The following is a 21124-nucleotide window of genomic DNA, read 5'->3' as shown; positions in this document are numbered from 1 at the left end:
TATGTGTGTACATTCACTTGTCGTGGGTATGTATACCCGGTGTATATGTGTATACATTCACTTGTTGTAGGTATGTATACCCGGTATATGTGAACACAGATGAAATTGATATTTTATTTAAGGGGTTTGGTATGTAGTAAACTCTTAGTATCGAATGGCCTACATGCACACAGTTATAAATATCCATTTGATTAAACTTGGTGTCCCGGAACATGTACACGTTGCAGTCCTATGTATCCCAAATACCGGTTTTAAGTAAGGCGATGTAAACCTCTGACGATGTACGCTATACTTCCTTGTTAATGTTGAGTCGTTACTACGCTCAGAAATGTCGACGACAAATTTAGTGATCAACATATATGTGTGTCTGATCTTATTCCTGATATTCAACACAGCTAGATCTGAAGGTAGGTGTGTTAAACTTAGAACTGCAAATAATGTAGAATAACATACATGAATATTGTCAAGAGATCAGTTATTCAATAACAGTTTACTTCCTGGTTGAGGTGACAATTGTAAAAGAGGTATGGCAATGATACAACATTTGACATTTTACACGGGATTCAGTATTAACTAGACAATCATCGTTAGAGGAAGTTAGGTGGTGTGTAGTAGAACTGAACTCAGTAAATCACTACAACCAGGTAAATTGTATAGCGCAATTTGTTAAACCGTCTTGAGTTTTCTATGGTTGTAACATTGGACGAGATCACAAATAGAAAAAGGTTTGTTAGGTAAATAATTTATTTACAGCAAGAATATATTAAAACCAACTCCTACTCTCACATGCACACTCACTATCTCACTGATAATTTATACTACTATAGTTTATTATTTCTTCACTTCTTGACGACACAGACGACATAGGATAGACACATTCTATACCAAAGTAACACATAGTCTAGCTCGAGTGCAGTAGATTAATGAATAGATCAACTACTGCGATAAAGGTTAGCTCAATGACGCTAACACACCTTTGCTTCCGTACAAAGGTTATGTCCCGCAAGACATACACACGAAAAACCTCCAATATCTGGTTAGGTTTCCTGTCTCTCGTTGAGTCGATGACTCTCTAGTTCTTCTGGATAGCATTGACCTTGTAAGAAAGACATCATATCCCTAGAAGCTGACCCTGACCCCGTTGAGTTGATAACATTCTGGTCGGTCCCTTTGCTCTGAGCTAGTAAGATGCCTTACTAGGTTCTGTGTGTTCACCCGAAATGACTGGTTCCCCGTCACGTGGAGATATAATAAATTAATATACAAATATAGAACAACTCACTCTCTTATACATCTTGTTACAACAGAAAAAAAAATCAAAGTATTGACAATATTTAATATCAATCCATTAATAGTTTACCCATTACATAATATTAATGAAGCTAGTACAAACGGATCAGTGCTTCCATACATTTTCTTATCGAACCGATACACGTTAACAGTGATAACACTGATATTTACAAAAAAACAAATACATCTGACTACTTATATAAGCATTTACTATGCATTTGATATTGGCTATCTGTCATCATAGATGTATAAAATATTATTAAACAGTGTAGAACATTGAAGCGACATATCAACAAACGTCACACATAAGTGGACCGTGCCGATAAACAAGGCATATCACAACTTTACCCGAGATATAATAACAGAAACAAAAGAGAGAGATATGCGATACTAAACGCAGACTGTCTTTTGTGCTCATATTCACACTGGGATATCTTATAATTCCATCGGATTGACAGAGACGATAAGCCAACACTAGCTCTACCCGTATAGTATGTCGTCTCTCTCGCGCTTACCTTTTTCCGCCCGTGATACCTGCTGTTAAAAATCAAGGGGTATACTTTGACAGTTCTCTGAACACAGAGAAACAAGTGAACGCTATTGCCAAATCCTGTTTCTACCAGATCAGGAACATCGGCTGTATTCGGCAGTTTATAACTGCAGATGCATGCAAGATTTTGGTGCATTCACTTGTTACCTCTCGGTTGGATTATGGTAACGCCCTGCTCTGTGGTATATCTGACAAACTAACTAGTCGTCTGCAGAGGGTCCAGAACACTGCAGCACGGCTAGTTACTCGTACTCGAAAGAGAGAGCACATCACACCTGCGCTTTATTCGTTGCACTGGTTACCTGTACGATACAGGTCGCAGTACAAAATTCTGGTATACACATTCAAGGCACTGAATAGAACAGCACCTCAGTACCTACAGGAGCTTGTTATCCTGTATCAGCCGTCAAGATCACTGCGGTCGGAGTCAGAATCTTTGTTGTGTGTCCCAAAATCTCGTACTGTGACCTACGGAAACAGATGTTTTGGGAGGGTTTCGGCTACGTTGTGGAAAGGCTTACCATCTGCTACTAGGAAGTCAAATATCCTGGCCAAGTTCAAGAGGGACAAACAAACTCACCTCTTCACGTCTGCATTTAGAATCTCTGCAAAGACGTCATGTAAATACCATCCTTTTATTTGTTCAATTATGTGCACATTGCTTGTTAAATGTATGAAAGTGATTGCAAGCCTTTGTTGTTTGTTTTCACAATTATAACCATTACTATTATCCATATGTTGTAAAGCGCCTTAGAGTAATTTTACAAATTATATAGGACGCTTTATAAATGTTATATATTATTATATTATTATTATACCTATCTTCCGCACTACGGTCATAGCGGTATAAGCATACTTACACACATGCGGACGTGACAATGGTCCGTAGTCCGAGTCATTGTCTGGTCGTGCATTTCTCTTCACCTGTTGCAAATTTAGCGCCGAACAAAATATACCAACGGAAGGTTGGCACGAGGGTCTCGTGTGTCTTTATAGAAGGGTGGAGGAATGTAGCGCTCTGTAACAATGTGACTACATCGTATATTATATAATGGTAGTGTTCAACCTAAACTATGATGTACCTGGAGTGATATCCCTTGGTTGGCTCCGGTACCCCGTGTATAGTTGTGTGGCACTCCAATCTGAATAAAAGATGGAGCACAGTACACATGTTGTCGTTCCTCTCTCAGACCAATCAGCTTTAACATAATATAAGAGGTAACATACAACGGTCTACATTCCGTTTATGATCTCCTTCGTTCCTCATCCGTACATAAATAATATCGTATCTATGAATATAAACCAAACAAATTTTCGACAATTTGTTAGCATGCGAGATACGTGTACAGCAGTATTGCGATTATAAAATGTTTCCTTAAACACGAATAGAAATTCAGGAGAGTCCAATCAATCTGTCCAATACACATTACTGAACGCCACACTGATATACGAGTACTATCTCAAGCATGAATTCTAGAAATATAAAAACAATATTAAAGATAATACATATGAAATGAAAACATTTCAGCACACATGTAGTATAATTTAAGAACTACATTCGTTCATCATCCGTACATAAATAATTTCGTATCTATGTAGTAATGATAATATAAACCAAACAATTTTCGGCAATTTAATAGCATGCGAGATACGTGTACAGCAGAATTTCGATTATAAAATGTTTCCTTAAACATGAAAAGAAATTCAGGAGAGTCCAATCAATCAGTGCAATACACATTACTGAACGCCACACTGATATACGAGTACTATCTCAAGCATAAATTCTAGAAATATAAAAACAATAATAAAGAGAATACATGTGAAATGAAATTATTTCAGCGAAATGCATTATGAATTAAATAAATGATACGTCCGTATGCTGTATACGATCTCGTCGAATGCACCACGCGCTAAATTCACGTTCGACATGCTACAGCACACATGTAGTACAATTTAAGAACTACATTACAAACGGAACGAAATTCATCTGTTGTCCTTTAAAAATCATCAATATTTGATATATGATGTGATAACTCCGGTCAAACACGAGTAAATTTGGCTTTGATCGCTCCGCCGTCCATTTAGTTTACACTTGCAAAACCGCAGTTTTAACTTCATTACCTGACCAGAAAGAAAATTATGCCTGGATAACTCGCTATGTCAGTCTCATTGTCGCCGATGTTTGCGACGTGAATTCCTCCGAACAAAGCGTACCGTGTAAATAACAGAATCTCTCTTATTTTTGTGTCAAATTAATAACAAGTTATATAAATAACATCGGCATTTATGTTCTCATATCTACCGTTAATTCTTACTTTAATGTGTTGATGTAACATTATATCTGTATCAACTACAAAGTATAGACATGTTACTAACAATGTGGTTTATTTTTAATAAATTTGCAGCTAACGTAGCGTTAGTGATGACAGCTGAGCAGAGCAGCGATATTAACGTTGATTGGATAGCACGTAAGGTTGTGGATGGCTGTACACAGACTACTTTAGAATTTAACTGCTGTGCACACACGAAGAGAGATCAAACACAGGCCTGGTGGCGTGTAGACATGGGTGAGCTGATGGCAATCAATAGGATCACTATATATTACAGAGGTGAGTGTATCGTCTTCCGTTTAATTAAATTGGGTAAGGCAAGCTTTATTTACATATGCAGTTTTGGGATCGCACAGCGTTACACGATGTTCAAGTGCGAACGACGAAAATCGTCATGTTTTTATTCTTGACCACATCTGTGTTCACGATCGACGAACATAATGCGACAACAATCGTCGTTCGTTTAAATTAAGGAATAGCTCAACAATTCGCAAATGGTGTTTTCGGATTTTTAACACTCCAAATCGACACGTACAAAAATGACACACATGGAAACACATATGGACACGGTTCCTTATACAGGTGAACATGGCTCTTTGTAAGTAGCTTCATCTGAGCACTTACGTAAATCGTCGAGGTGTGAAAATGAAGGCGAATGGGAGTTATAGACTGACACGAATGCATTTAACAAATACTTAACAACGTCAGGTTATATGTTTCATAGCGGTCATAAGGTATCACGGATCATCTTTCCTTGTCAGGCAAAGGTCAGGTTAAACTTCGGTAACTTATCAATTATGGTATTTACCTGTTCTGTTACATTGTGGTCAGGACCCATTCTTGACAGTTATAATATTATATTCCGTTTGTTCTGCATTGCCACTATATAACCGTACCAAACAAAATAAAAAGATATCAGATTGTTAATCTCACATAATTTTCATTGGTGTTGTAGTATGAAGATCATGTTCGTGACGTCGTGACTAAATGCTGTCGTTTTGACCGATAATCAATGTAACTAGCAACAACTTATGAAGTTATATATGTTGTATAAAAGGTGAATATCTTCACGGGGGTATATATTGATAAATTGTTGAAACAAAATTGATGATTTTGTGTTTGTTTCATCGAACTGTATTTTTGCCAGGAACGGTCGCGTGTACTCGTGACGTAACAAGAACAAGTCCCATTGACAGACAGCGCGAAACATGCTTTGAAATGCGATAACAGGTTGGAAATATAAGAGAAAACGGAAATTAAAAACGGGAATTTAAGTATTAATCTGAAAGTTATTGTCCTATAATTCACACAGGATTGCAAACAAATTAATCATAACGCGCGTTAGCGCGTTATTCAACTTGTCTGCAATACTGTGAGAATTGAAGGAAAATGACTTTCAAATAATGCAGTTTAATGCTTAATTATAATACTGTTTAATACCAATTGTAATAAAAATGAACACAATGTAAATTATAGTGATCAGAAGTTACATACGAGCATTTGTTTCATTCCGTAATATTGATCAACCAATTGGATCGAGACGCACATTAATATGGGGAGAAGCGCACAACGGGGCGAACACGTGTTAACCACACGGTTGTGTACACCATGTGCGAACGATGTGTGATTGTGCACACTAGTTTAGTGCGTTGTGCCGTCACACAGATGTACCTTAAAGGGGCTGGTCGGGGAAAAAATGTCATATTTGCTAAAATGGCAAACACATGTTTAAAATACCTTCTTATGAAAAATACCGATTCAAATTTTGCTGAAATTCACTCCCTAAGAGTAAAAATTATAATTATATTAAAGAAATCCTAAATCGTCACCTGACAGTCTAAAACTCTCAATTGACCAAGATCAGTGATGTAATTTAACCGCACGCGCGTCATCAACAAGGCCAAATGTAAACATCGCGGCGAAAGAAAAAGATGCATGCAAAAGTCATGACAGGCACGATGTATCAATACCGTTACATGTAACAACAACATATAGGTAGGAATACTACACTTGCATCATACATGACCTTTGAAAACAATTATTTACGTATAGTATTGCTGTCTTGTCCGCTAGTTGAGTCCGACATGGCACATGACGGCGTGCTGTTGTTATCCTCACTGCCTCACTTTCGAAACAACCACGTGACATATATAAATAGATCTGCGCTAAATTTACGCATAGCTTCCTCGAGGTTTCAGTGGTCAAAACTGAACATTGCAAGCAGAACTCGGCCATCATATTGCCGTGGTATAACTTTTGGAAGGCCAGAGAACGCATTTAGACCCATTTATTTTGTATTTTTTCCCCCGACCAGCCCCTTTAACTTAAAATATTTTAAAAGTATAATGTTGTTTTAAAAGCAGTGTCGCTTCATGTTTGAAGTAAATGTACATTTTTTTTTTCGTTACTCAAAATACTTGAATTTTTAAAAAGAACATTGATTTTTTTCCATGCAAATGATTACCTAATGACAGTCAATGGAATTAACTTCGGTTGTTTACGTTAGTACTCGGGTTAGGAGTCCGGTGGAGACGTATCGGGGTTGTTCGTCAATGATGATCTAACACACATGTTTATATAGGAAGCCTGCGCCGTAGCTGTTTATGTAAATAGTGTGATAGATTATTTTAGTAAGGTTGTATTTTGTGAATATGTATATACACAAATGCGATTATATAAGAAATGTGTCGTCCAGTAGGGGTAGGAATTAGTTGATAGGTGTTAAATAGTCGTTGATTGTAGACTGTAATTAATCGATGAGCAACGAGTTTTTAGCCCGAATGAGCACCGATATATTATTCCACTGATGTCTTTTGCAATCATTTGAATTTAATTGTTTTATATTCGGACGAAAATAATGAGGGGGAATACAATTTAACTCATTTGCAATATCATTTTCTGATATGATAAAGTATTTGTGGTAGATTAATGAATAATGCTTTTGTTTTACAAAAGAATACTTGATAGGCTGTAATGAACTACTTCAATAAGAAAACGAGCCGTCTTTAACATGGTTACCTGTAGACTCTACGGTAATAGGAATATATATTGTAATACCTGTCTATAAGTGTTCGTATATAAACAATAGGAAGACAGGGACAGGTAAGAAAGTATTGATCTCGAAGTATTAGTCAATAGTAAAAAGTTGCAGACTATCACCTATTGTAGTTCTATAAAGTATATAAAATTATGATATCAATGACCAGTCTTCTTCTTTTTTCTTTTAGTTGGCTAAATGCATTTTTACGTAAAATAATCTTTGTAGTATTGTCCTGACTTAAATATTTTAAAAGTCGATTCTGATATATGTTTCTTATAAAATTGGGGACACTCTTTATGTTGAGTTAAGGAAAAGAAATCTCAACATATTTCGTTGACCTACTCTGATGGTAGAGAAATATCTCATTCTTCTCTTACATATGCAAGATAAACGTGTCCTATGTGGACACTCGTGTAAGATAACTGTCCTACAAAATGCACTCGATGTTCGACTTCAGGAACTACATTTTCATCTAAAATTGTAATCTTGACTATGGAAATTATAAAAGCAAAATTTGGGTTCAAACTGTTCAATATCATATCGATGAAAATGAAATGTGACGTCATTATTTTTTCATTTTGGTCTGAGGAGGGATGTGTACAGCCTTAACACTGTCGGTAACTGACATCAGATCAGTTCGGGGAAATGAACAGTTACATATATGAACCAAGCTTGCTTGAAACGTGTTACCTACTGCTTTAATTTTACATGTATTTCTTGATATATTTATTTTCCCTTGCTCTTTGTTCATAGGGTCTATATTCGTGGTTAAATTGTTCGCTATCAAACCGCGGGAAACCTGAGACGGAATAAAAAGGGACCAATCATTTTGTAGGATATGAAAATCTTCTTTCGGATGTAAAAGTTGGGCTCAGAATCAACACAAGCCACGGTTCTGAACCTAATAATTACGTTTTTTTTGCCCATATCCGTAAAGCCATTGGTTGAGTAACAGATGCTACAGAAGACATGGCGTTCTTATTGGACATCTTATATACGATTAAAATACTATGTTTTGAAGCCTTAACGAAACTTAATGAATTATGTATGAACTTTTTTCAACGCAAGTCCGTTATTCATGTATCTTTACAATGATGAATATCGGAAGATCTATGGGAATTTCCTTGAACTAGTTAAAGTATCTTCGTAACGACTTGTCAAAGGAAACACATTTCTTTGTTCTTAGATTATGATAGCCGATTTTCACAGTAACGTACGGTGTAATCTATAAATAGTAGATAGGTAGTTTAAGGGAGATTTTACCTCATTATTAGCTGGTTACCTTCCTTTGCCTTGTGGACTAACTACCTTCTACATAATTTCTTCTAACGTCGCAAACTCAGCATGATTTAAATGCATTGGAGCATATTTGGAGAGGGCATATACATGCTTTGCCTATTTGCCTTCTGTTTCTTTATTTTGATATATCGATATAACAATAGCACGTCATTATTCCTCGTTATAGGTGGTTTTCAACAAAGATTTGCTGGGTATCAGCTCTACTTGTCTAACACCACCGATAGCCCTACACAAGGTGTCCTTTGTTATGAGGACAAGAGTAGTACTAAAGCTCAGGTAGAGTTGTTGGTGACACATCAGTGCCCGTATGTAGCTCGGTTCGTGACCGTCTACAACTATAGAAACAACCCCAAACGGTACACTTGGTATGATGATTTTGCCGTTCTCGAGTTATGTGAGGTGCAGGTATTTGGTGAGTATTTTACCTTTGATAATACATGTATCTTAACTATCATGTCATATATTTCTAATTGTTTAATTACATTTCAATACAACAAAAGCCAGCGGACTTATTAGCTACCTATACATGTGAAAATAAACCAATATACCTTCATGTCTAAATCAATTGAATAAGCAAACGTTTACGTGTATCATGGGAATTGATATTTTATCTATTTTTTTAGAGTAATAATAATAAACTGACATCAGTTATTATCATACCTGACTCTGAACATGTATATGATTTAGATTGTTTGATCAACCGATACTTGAAGTATATGTAGTGTTTATCTGGGTTATTATCATACCTGACCCTGAACATGTATAATATCTAGATTGTTTGGTCAACCGATAATTGAAGTATATGTAGTGTTTATCCGGGTTATTATCATACATGACCCTGAACATTTATAAGATTTAGATTGTTTGGTCAACCGATAATTGAAATATATGTAGAAGAATCTGGGTTATTATCATACAATTGTACCTGACCCTGACCATTTATAAGAAATAGATTGTTTGGTCAACCGATACTTAAAGTATATGTAGTGTTTATCTGGGTTATTATCATACCTGACCCTGAACATTTATACGATCTAGATTGTTTGGTCATCCGATACTTGAAGTATATGTAGTGTTTATGTTTTTAAATTATTATTAAGTGTACATTTTATTGATATTCTAAAACCTAATGAAATTGTTTGCGTTTTTTCTTTGTGTCTTTCAAACAGGATGTCAGGTAGGGCAGTACGGTGATGGTGACTGTAACAGCAGTTGCTCCGGAAACTGTTATGGTGGTAACTGTAACTCTACAACCGGTTCCTGCTTCTGTAAGTTTCTAGTACACACACACATTACATCACTGAACTTATCTGTATAACATGATTTAGCTGTGATTCAACAATCAAAAACACGTGATTTTGCAAGAAGCACTATGTACTTATAATTGTTTTAGTTTACATTCGTGCAAAAAAAACTTCTGTAAGAAATCTATACAGATGCGTCATGTGGACCTATACACTAAAAAGTGGAACCCTACATGGAGCTTCTTTTACCATAACCGATAAATATCAAAGCCTGGCTATGTTTCTTGATACGTCTAAAGATAGCATACACCAACATTTCTTGCATATTGCTCGTTCTGTTATATTGGCCACACACCTGAACATTCTATGTCTGCGGACTGCCTGTCCCGGTAGGTTGCCCGGGGGTTGCCTGCTGCACAAGATGTAAAATATTTTTGGATTTGAAAGAAAGCCCACATTTGTTTATAGCTTTGATGAAAACAGTTCGTCTCATTGCTCGTTTCATCGGAAAGCCCGTGAAAAAAAGTATAACCCGTGTTCAATACTTAGGAAATTATAGTAAAAGTGTTCAGACTAATTTGTAGCTCACCTGGCCAAAAAGGCCAAGTGAGCTTATGCCGTGGTACATGTACTTCGTCCGTCGTCCGTCCGACGTCAATGTTTTACCTAAAACAACTTCTCCATAACCAAGAGGCATATGATGATGGTATTTTTGCCAGTTGCATGCTGGGATAAAGGACTCCCAAGTTTGTTCAAATGAATGACCTTTGGCCATTTGCAAAGTCACAGGAGTCAGATATTTTAAATATGTTCACACCTTTTTCTGAATAACCAGAAAACAAAGGATGAGGACATTTGGCTAATAACATGTTGGGTTGAAGGGCTACCAAGTTCGATTAAAACAATGACATTGTCTTATATTATTCAAGGTCACATGGTACAATTATCTTTAAATTTCAAACAACTGTTTTTAATAACCAAAAGGCTCAGGTTGAGAATATTCGGCCAGTAACATGCTGGCATGAAGGGCGAGCTAAGACCCTGACTTAATTTCAAGGTCACACGAGTCAGATATGTTTAAAACATTTAAACGACTTCTGAATAACCAAAAGGTTCAGGTCAGTGTTATATGCTGAAATATAGGGCTTCTAAGTTTGTTCTAATGAATGACAATGACTTTTGTTCAACGCCACAGCGGTCAAAGTCTTAAACCTTTACAAACATCTTTTGAATAACGACAAGGCACAGTTTGTTGATATCTAGCCAGTGGCATGCTTGGATAAATTGCTACCCAGTTTGTTCAGATCAATGACCTTGACTTATATCCAAGGTCACACGGGTCAATTATCTTAAACATTTTTCATACAATTTCTTATAAATAGTCAAAAGACCAAGGAATATGATATTTAGGCAGTGACATGCTGAAATAAAGGTCTACCAAGTTTGTTCGAATGAATTATCTTGACATATATTCAAGGTCACATGGGTCAAATATATTAAAACCTATAAACTATTTCTTCTGAATAACCAAAAGGTCCAGGGTGATGTAACTGATGCTATTTAGCCAGTTACATACTTGGATGAAGGGCTACTACTTTTGTTCAAATAAATTACCTTGGCCTATATGCAGGGTCACAGTGGTCAAACATGTTTTAAACCTTTAATCGACATCTTCTGAATAACTGTAAGGGATAGAATGTTGGTATTTGGCCAGTAGCATGCTTTGGTTAATGGCTACAATGTCTTCTGAATGAATAAACTTGACCTATATTGCAATGTCATAAGGGTCAAATATGCTTTAAACCTTTACATATCTTCTTCTAAATAACCAAATGCCACAAATGTTGATAGTTGGCCAGGAACATGCTTGGATGAAGGGCTTTCAATATTTTTTTTCATTTCAATCACCTTAACCCACTTTCAAATTTACAGGGTTTAACTGTGTTTAAATCTTTTAACGAGTTCTTTTGAATTTTTTAAAGTCATAAATACTGAAAGTCTACATGTATCTTTATTTAAGTCCACTTTTAAGGCTACAAGTTTGAGATTATTACCACTGGGCATCTTGTTTAGAAGAGGGGATTGCGTTCTGAACACAACAATAATTAAAATCACAATTGACATTGCTAAGCTCTGGTAACATCACCATTTCTTTTACTTTCAGACTCTTTTCCAGGAAAGTATGGCGATTACTGTAACAACGATTGCTCCACGGATTGTAAAGACAGCATTTGTGAGAAGGACACAGGATATTGTGCTGGTATGAATGATATATACATACGTTGGAAATAATAAGTTGTATTAAGTTAAAAGCATTCAATATGAAATGAGGTAATATTTGTTTAATAAGTAAAAAAGACAGACACAATGTACTAACAAAGTGGATTACACATATCATTAAAATGCATATGCATATACTTACTCCTAATGACACTATATTCGCTAGTAATTAACTGACTGACCATTCAGCTGTATAGTGTTTCAGTATAATTCATTAAACTTTTATTTTACTTTGATTATATGTATATAACCCCGGTGATTGCATAAATAATAGAACCAAATCTTCTCTCATGAACTTCATTGTTAAACTTGAAATAGATTCTGGTCCAAATGTAATTTTAACAAATAGGTTCTGATCCAAATGAAGAAAGAACAAAACAAATATTATATTTAATGCTTATTTTGCCTTTATTCTTCCTTTCAGCAGTTCAGGATTTGTTCGGCGTATTTTTTATTATATTTACTTATTCTAACGTTTATATTAACCATAGCATATTGCTAAATTTCGCAAAAAATGCCCTTGCAATAATGCACAATCTCTTTGGCATACTAGATGACATAATTATCAACAACCATTATCGATATATGGAATGAAATATATGTTTATAGAATGCGTACCTGGTCTGTTTGGCTCCGACTGTACCCAGACCTGTCCAGTCAGCTGTAAAGACGAGTGTGGCAGAAACGCCGGAGATTGCAATGGTACAGTTACTTTCTGATTTGTTTTATAGTCATACGGTACCCGAAATGTTTATTGATCAAAATATTGAATGAAAATTCAACAAATGATACATTTATTTGCACCTGTAGTGTCCATGTCACGTATTGTACGTTTTATGTAGTGTCAATGTCACGTGCTGTACGTTTCCTGTAGTGTCCTTGGTCGTGCATGTAGGCATAAGAGTGTGTATGATAGCGCTTCGTTTCTCGTTGTAATGGTCAGTGGTCTTTGAGTGCATTTGGTGCCAAAGTCACGGAGACTTAACAGACACAGCAAGGTGGAAGGATGTACAAACCATTTCTACAAGTTTACAGAGACATTGAAATATTTGGTATGTATACGTATATTTTAGTAAACTGATACATGTAGACAGCGTCGACGTAATAACTATGTTGATCAATTTGTTCTTTTGAGAATCGACATTTAAAATTGCACGTAACAATTACTGTTATTGACGTTTTGAAACATTTATCCAGAAAATCGACTTTGTTACAAAACGTGAGTCAAAAACCATTACATTTAAGGAAAAGCTACATGCCAATACATATGATCCATCACACATATTATCAATATGCAACTAATCAAGCTCCAAATTTAATCATATTGTTATCGAATAGAAATAAAGTATGGTATATTTACCTAATCGTTGACTGTATTACAACGTACGGGGTTTTCTGAATTAAAGTAATTGTGTTTTATCTGATTGAACAGACATAGACTAATGATTCTCACCTTTGTACTAAAACCTTCGTATCTGTATTTAAACACAATCCATATTTAATTTGTAATTGAAGATTAGCTGATAAAAAACATTTTTTTCTGTAATTACTGACCAGCTGAAAACATGTACAATCTGTAATTTATGTTTAACAATACATATATAATTCAGTAATATATAATAAGCTGGCGCATACACCAATTGGTCAGCAATTATCGGTTGGTCAGTAAACGATTCTGTAAGTAATTATCAGTTGGTACGTTGCCCTAATACTGATGCAATGTACCCAAAGTTTTTATACATTGGAAATGTCCTTGTAGGTAAAGAGGAGGGCCTTGGAGTTGAAAATATAAGGGGCTCAAGAATGATTGCTGGAGAAACATCAGCAGCCTATGAGAAAATACACGTACACGATTTTCTAAGTGATTATCAGTTGGTACGTTCACGATTATGTAATTGATCATCGGCTGTTCCATATATCAGTTAATACGCATACGTTTCTGTAAGTAGTTATCAGTTGGTACGTACACGATTCTCTAAGTGATTATCAGTTGGTACGTTCATTTTTTCAGCGTTTTTTTTTTTTATTTAAACCCGTCTTCTGTATACTGCTCTGTAGCTATTCCAACAGCATGCAGTAAGGTTACGTATATGAGTATGCATATATAACATGTTTTAATTTGCCACATTACACTGTGAATACTTTTTATCGGCAAAATGCAGAATCTTCTTAGCTTTTGAATAAAAGCATATCAACTAATATGCATTTGATTACATTCTTTGGAGATACTGGCATGCCCGGACAACTGTAAAGCCAAACAGATGACAGAATGGACACTATATATTTATACTATCAGGCAAACATTCATAAGCTGTCCAGCACAAGGCTGCCTCTTGGGTTGATATCCCTTGATTATAGCCTAGTAAGGATTAACTATTCTAGAAATTCCTCATAGGTGTCTCGTTAAGATCTAGTTTGTCATATACAGTTTTTGCTAAATTTCTTGCTTAATCATTTTCTTTGGAATTCTCTCCCAATGGAGAAACATTCTATCATTTTGTGTTATAATCTATATTATATTTAAAGACTATACATCTGGAAACTTCACCGACCACTGTGACAGGAGTTGCCCGTCCACCTGTACAACATACGTGTGTGACGTCATTACACGGTACTAGACAGGTAAGTTATTGTATATAGAGATATCATTCAGTGAATTATTAAGGATACATGTAACCACGTGATATTGATGAACTGATGTACCGGATCAGTGTATGCCTTCACATAACCAAGAACTATCGGTAATTGTAAGTTGATATATTTTTGCAATATTTTGTAAATGTATAACGGAAAGAATAATTCGTTTTAAGGTTAGCGTTACAATAAACAAAACGTTACTATCATCGCTGTCACTACTGTCAAATATTTCACAATGTCTTTTCAAAGGAAATGGTTAACAAAACCATTTGATTCCATGTGAAATTGTAGCTTTTTAAAATTCGAATGTTTAAAATTAGAAATAAATAAGTAAATAAAAAACATGAAAGCAATAAAAGTTAAGTAGTCAAAGTCGGGACCTGTACAATCCAAAGCCTATACTTGACCGATATATCCCTATTTACATTATTCAATGCGTGTCACAAATATTGGTCAGAAAAGCCACTTTACTGCTGCAGTGGTACTTTCTAAACCTATTGTGATGTTAACGAATTGATTAAGTTGCAGCATTAAATGGTGTAGTACATGTTCTTCTGCTGGACAGAATAACACAGAAAAAACTGCCAATAATCTAGAACACGCAGACAATTTAAACCTTAACCACGCCGCTGACATCCTAAAATACGCCAACAATCTAGCAAACACCGACAATCATGTTCGATAGCCAGGGGTTATGCTCACTTTCGCTCTCTGCACCCATGGAAGTGGTATGCGCCACTTTGTTGACGAGACAAGAAGACTAGTTAGATCCTTTTGGTGTACATCAATTTTGCTATGACATATTCCAGGGGTGTATAGAGCGAAAATGAGCGTAAACTCTGGATATCGAGGATGACCGACAACCTGACACACGTTGACAACCTAACACACGTTGACAACCTAAAACACGCTCACCATCTAAACCATAACGACAATCTTAAACAAGTCGATAAGATAAGGGTTTTCAGCTGTAAGCTGTTAGTAGCTGGACGATTATGAATGTAACATATAAATGGTCTTGTCTCGTAAAGTGTATTACAAGGAAATATCACTGAGTAAAGTATTGACGATGCTTGAGGCTACGTGATATTATTGAACTGTTTTGTTGAACTTAATACTAGAACAACTGTTTGCACCCTTCATGCTATTAAACAGTCGGGTTTTCTCCCTTTGCTTGTACAGTGAAACATCGTTCATATTGTAAACTAATAAATGTAACGATGTTTTCGTACCATATATACACGATGTTTATGTTTCAAATCGTAGGCTATTTCTAAAGTGAACTTCTATTACGTCTTTATAAGGACACTCCTAGAAATAAAGTCTAAACTTGTGTTTGATTATAGCTAGTGAAATAAAACATTTGATATTGAGAGCGCACTCTATTCAGCGAGTATGAATTCGTGTTGTATTTCATGATTTGGCAGGTCCTTATTTGTTTCGTATTCTTTATTAAAGTACCACGCACACAGACAGTTTATAACTACCACTGCGTTAGGGATAGTGGTCGAATAGGGATTGACCATTCTGGATATTTTGGTTGTATTGGTCATCATATTGGTTGAAGAATCAAGGAGACAGCATTCCACTCAAACGACAGATATGTCCAAGCCTGTGAGGTCACAGAAAATACAGGTATTTAAACGCTTAACATTATCCAAAGGGGATAAATTATATTGGATGCTTCTTAAATCTTATAAGGAAATATGTTCAGTTGACTTATTTTTCAACGTTTACAAATCGATTTATTCCATGTTCAAAAACGTTTTCTAAAAAGGTAGCAAAAGGAATCCGCATATATTGCTAACTCTGCATAAGGCCAGGTTGTTTCAATGATAAATAAAGGTAAAATATCAAATGTTTGTAAGTAACCTCAAGAGTATATTATTTCAGTTATTCCGCTCAGACAATAGATAAATAGATACCGTGTAGGAGTATGCGTTGTTGTAGAAGTCAGGTATTTTTTTTATTTTATGTCGTCTATTGTTCTTTCGTGTATCTAGATAACTTTAGTGCTAATAAATATGTTTCTCGATGAACTACAATTGTAGATGGCAACCGAAATAAGACATTAAAATAACAGTAGCTAGCCTTGATACGATGTTCTTGATTGGCCAAAAGCATAACCAAACACTAATCCAAAGCGTAAAATCATGTTTTTTGGAAATCCTAAAATATGTCGGCTGCAAAAAACACGACTTAAATTATTTTCAATACATTTACGTCTTTGTTTTCCAGATGATACATAAGCCTAAACAGGATCCCATACCATGACACAACCTACCGAGACGAACAGAACCGATGGACCTTTTGAACAATTGAAACCTCTGAACAGGAGAACCAACACATGTCTTTTAGACTGCCTAGACGGTTGTTTAGTAAATATGAGGACAAAATGTCAAGCAAAAATCTGAAGGACGATTGCATACTTTGTCAAATCGGACAGCAATGTTATACATAACGATTACAACTTTATTGGTGTACAAATCACAACTTTTTTCAAAACGTTGAATGCACATAAAATGTGATGCCACATTTTTATGACGTTATACTCAATGTTACGACAATGAAGTCATTATCATCCGTGATTTAAGGATGGTTTTTGTCTGTATGTGATAAAAACTGTGGAAGTAAAGAAAAATGAATACCCTTCATTTTGATTGCTCAGCCCCTTTATTATGATTGGCCAATAATGTGTATCTAACACACGTTGCTTAATTTAGTAAAAATGCACTCAGAAGAACTAGCATGTAGTTCGATAGCTCATACTCAATTGGCAGAACAACTCATTGTATCTTCTGTATCCAAACGAACACATACATGTAGTACTTGACAGCTTGTCAATTCCAGACGAAAGAGTCAAGTTTCCTTAAGACACTGACTCAATAATGCATGTTTGTTTACGTACGTGTTCAGTTGATTGTTTAGTATTTTATTCTAATAGCGTTTTAAATCACTTTGATTTAGAGGTTATGTATGTATGATGTAGTAGGTCATGTATTCAGTGAGTCAAAGATCCTGCCTAGTAGTTTTTAATTAACTCATTTCTGATTTATTTTAGTTTATATATATAGAAATGACAAAAATTCATTATAGTTATTTTTTAAAATACTCTTATGAACATGTTTGTAAACCTTCCTACCATTCTAGTTATGCATTTCCAGACAGACCACCTTGTATTGTCTTCACATATCAAATAGTTGCTTTAAAACAATATCTGTAAATCCTATGTTTGTTATTATATCTATCGATAAATCGTTTTGCTTTTTGTTTTCATTTATGATGAGGGCCTATCAGTATATTTTTTCATTTTTTTGGTCACATAACATTCTTTGTACATATTTTTTCAGCATGTCGCTATTTAGCTCAGGAAGTAACCGATTATACCTGTCATATTATGTGATAATGTTAGTAAGTATTGATCTACTGTTATACCTCTATATACTGTCGTCTCTTCACTTACTACCTCACTTTACCGTCGCTTTAATTCAAAGTCTCTATATAACGATCCCTTTATATGTCTCACTCAATGATCACCAAACCAACTTACATCATCATAATAGCTGTAGCAAATGGTTTCAGTATAACGAGGTTTTAATGCATCTATATATATATAGAGAGAGAGTGATGTGGAAAACAACAAAGTTGGTTTAATGAAGGACAATATAGTTAATCTTTTTCAAAACAAGTTTGTTAATAGCATATTGAAACAGTTTTTCCAGTTTAGCTGTAAGTATTGTTTGTTTGTTTATTTCACGCTGTTGAGGAAAGATATTTAGATTCCGATTCTTTCGAAATGAAAGTAGCAAGGGATTTGATGGTCAGTCAAATTATTTTATTTCCTTAGAACCTTATTTTGCCACCCAAAGATCCTTTATCGTATGATATCTTCAGTTATAAAACTATGGATATCAGTTACAAGTTAATTCCTAAATAGGACGAGTAAAACACATATAGGACTAATGATATTACCACACATACACTCATGTATGGGGTATTATATACATTTGTTGCTTAACAGCTTATTATTTGATGAATAAATCACATTCTGGATTTAATTATCTTATCACACATACAATTATGTATTGAATATTATATTCATTTGTGTCTTAGAAGCTAACTATTTGATGAATAAATCACGTACTGGGATTAATCATCTCATCACACATACATTTATATAGGAAATATCGTATTAATTTATGTACATTATTTCAACACGTAAGAATCGATTTGTATGTACATATCAAGGTTGAAATATATACAAAGCATGTTGTAGAGCGATGCTGATACAAACTCCTTCCTAATGTCTGACATGCTTATTCGCTCACTCGTACATATAGATACAGAAATATAGAAGATTAACTGCTAACAGCAGAATCCTACACATTTGTGTGTTTAAAACAAAGTTGTACAGCCTTACACAGTTTATACATGTTCACTATACCATACCCAAATGTACAAAGATAGTGGTATAAAAACATGCAGGTACGATTACTAAATGCTTGGTACATTGATCAGGTTTGTTTTAATAAAAAGGTATGGGCTTCCTTGTCAAGGCAAGATAATAATCATACTCAATGGCATTGAGGGATCTGAATTTTGTTTTTTATTATCAAGACAGTCTACACAGAGACATGTTATTACAAACAAGGAGTGAACAGTTCTTAACCAAAATCTATATCATAACAATCACATTCAATTCATGATCGATCTTATTTTGCTTTGCATAACGGTCGTGGATATGTATTATCGAAACTATTTAATATATCTTTTAATTAAGATGTACTTTGTTATAATAGCTGTATTAGTAGTTTGTATATAAATTACGTTTGATACTATTCCCTGAGCATATAAAAAGCGTCAAACTCAGTCAAATAGATTTGCAAACTTTAATGTTTCACATTTGCCGAACAGGAAAGACCTATTGAACACGTACGTATGTCAAGTTTTCGACAGGTTCAGGTGAATATTGGTTTGAATAGGAACAGGGATATAAAGTTTGTTCAAGGTTGAAAGCGGCCAAAACTGTGAGGTAAGTCTTTAGCCCATAACTCGATCATAGCATATGACACAAAACTGAGTACAGCCGTTGAGAAAACCTCGATTTGGTGAAGGGAACGGCGGTTCAATGCTGAATTTGGTTACAACAGTTTGTAAGAAAAATCACAAGACAACTTATATAAAGAAACATTTAGACAACACTCGACCTTCATATGACAAAAATAATAAAAGATTATTTACATAATATATCAAGATATATGGCGAGCAGACAACTTATTCATTGCCTTCTATTACGGAAATAATAATATTCAGAGCAAGCTCTTCAAATCGAATCCACTGCATTGTACATACAACCTCTTTTCATCAATATCAACAAACATATTGTCAACCAGGAACTCAATCTTTCTCACATTTCATCCTTAATATATTTCCTTTTTGCTTTTTATGTTGTTTCCACAAATATTCCCGAAAACAATTTACATCCATATGTGTCTAAATCGTCTTTCGCCTTTTTGTATTTAATGATAAGGACGGCGTTTCCATTGGTAAATAGATGTATATTTTTTCCAACATCCAAAAGTTAACCGGGGCTCTGAACAAAACTTTTAAAATCATATATAAGCTTATTTTACATAACAATCAACAGAAAATTACCTCCCAGTCTAGGAAATCAAGTTTCGGTGTACGAAAGTGGTTCAGTGTTAAAATTGGTTTTGGAGTTGATTGATATTGTGAAGGACTAACATTGTAAACATGAGCTCTGCATACAGCCAAATGAAATATATTATATCTCCTTTATGATAAAAAGAAAATACTTTACCCCGGATGTGGTTAATCATGTTGATATAAAATGATGAGAATGAGGATTTGAAATTGTAGAAGAATATATTGTCTATTCAGGAAAGAAAGAGATTACAATTGTGAATCAGCGATCTGAACCCAGCCGACTTATAGAGTTAAACTCATTTAACATAAAAAAAAACAAAGTATTGCCCCCCAGGTCGTCGTGAGAAGTGCCGATATGTATTTTTTGACTGAATAAAAAGATTGCCAGTTAAATGTGAAGCGAGTTAGTGTTAGTACGCACGCGTTTCAAGGTTTCTTCTGAAAAGATGTCGAAATTACGTGTCAGTATTCAATGTGTTCTATGTCAGTGATTTAATGTTTGACACACTTTCTGTTAGGTTTCACTTACCAACATGTTATCAGTTGTTTGTGCCTAAATTTGACAAAATAACTACAGCTCTTTTCCAAAAGAAAGATAAATCATGAATTGTGTTGCTACTCGGTAATGAGAATGAAGAGTTGTACACAAAATACCAGACTAAATTAAATACCAGACTAAATTAATACGTCCCCCTATAGCTATCATATGACGTAATATGAAATACTTTGTACAGAAAGCGAGGTTTAGTTACGGTATCAATGCTGGTCTAAACACTGTATTGGTGTA

At 35.0% G+C, this 21124-nt stretch overlaps 2 protein-coding genes across 2 annotated transcripts in view; both read left to right on the top strand.

Moving 5' to 3' along the window:
* LOC110451269 (scavenger receptor class F member 1-like) overlaps nt 1-21124 on the top strand; it is a 141874-nt gene that overhangs the window by 83908 nt on the left and 36842 nt on the right. The window lies entirely within an intron of this gene.
* On the top strand, nt 238-17913 carry LOC110451258. Its single transcript, XM_021499180.1, has 10 exons — nt 238-407; nt 4246-4449; nt 8676-8921; nt 9679-9777; nt 11918-12013; nt 12643-12735; nt 13793-13908; nt 14560-14655; nt 16129-16305; nt 16909-17913. Exons 1-9 carry the CDS (start codon nt 329-331, stop codon nt 16183-16185), a joined length of 1086 nt encoding a protein of 361 aa, XP_021354855.1. The 5' UTR covers nt 238-328; the 3' UTR covers nt 16186-16305; nt 16909-17913.

This window comes from Mizuhopecten yessoensis, unplaced genomic scaffold (genome assembly GCF_002113885.1).
Source record: "Mizuhopecten yessoensis strain PY_sf001 unplaced genomic scaffold, ASM211388v2 scaffold631, whole genome shotgun sequence".
Taxonomy (NCBI): Eukaryota; Metazoa; Mollusca; class Bivalvia; order Pectinida; family Pectinidae; genus Mizuhopecten; species Mizuhopecten yessoensis.
The sequence above is the reverse complement of the archived record's forward strand: the minus strand, read 5'-3'. Positions and strand labels throughout refer to the sequence as shown.

Coding starts and splice junctions, on each gene's coding strand:
- LOC110451258 (XM_021499180.1), top strand. CDS start 329: ATGTCGACGACAAATTTAGTGATCAACATATATGTGTGTCTGATCTTA. Junction 9,778..11,917: donor TACAACCGGTTCCTGCTTCT/GTAAGTTTCTAG, acceptor TTTTACTTTCAG/ACTCTTTTCCAGGAAAGTAT. Junction 13,909..14,559: donor TTCTAAGTGATTATCAGTTG/GTACGTTCACGA, acceptor TTATATTTAAAG/ACTATACATCTGGAAACTTC.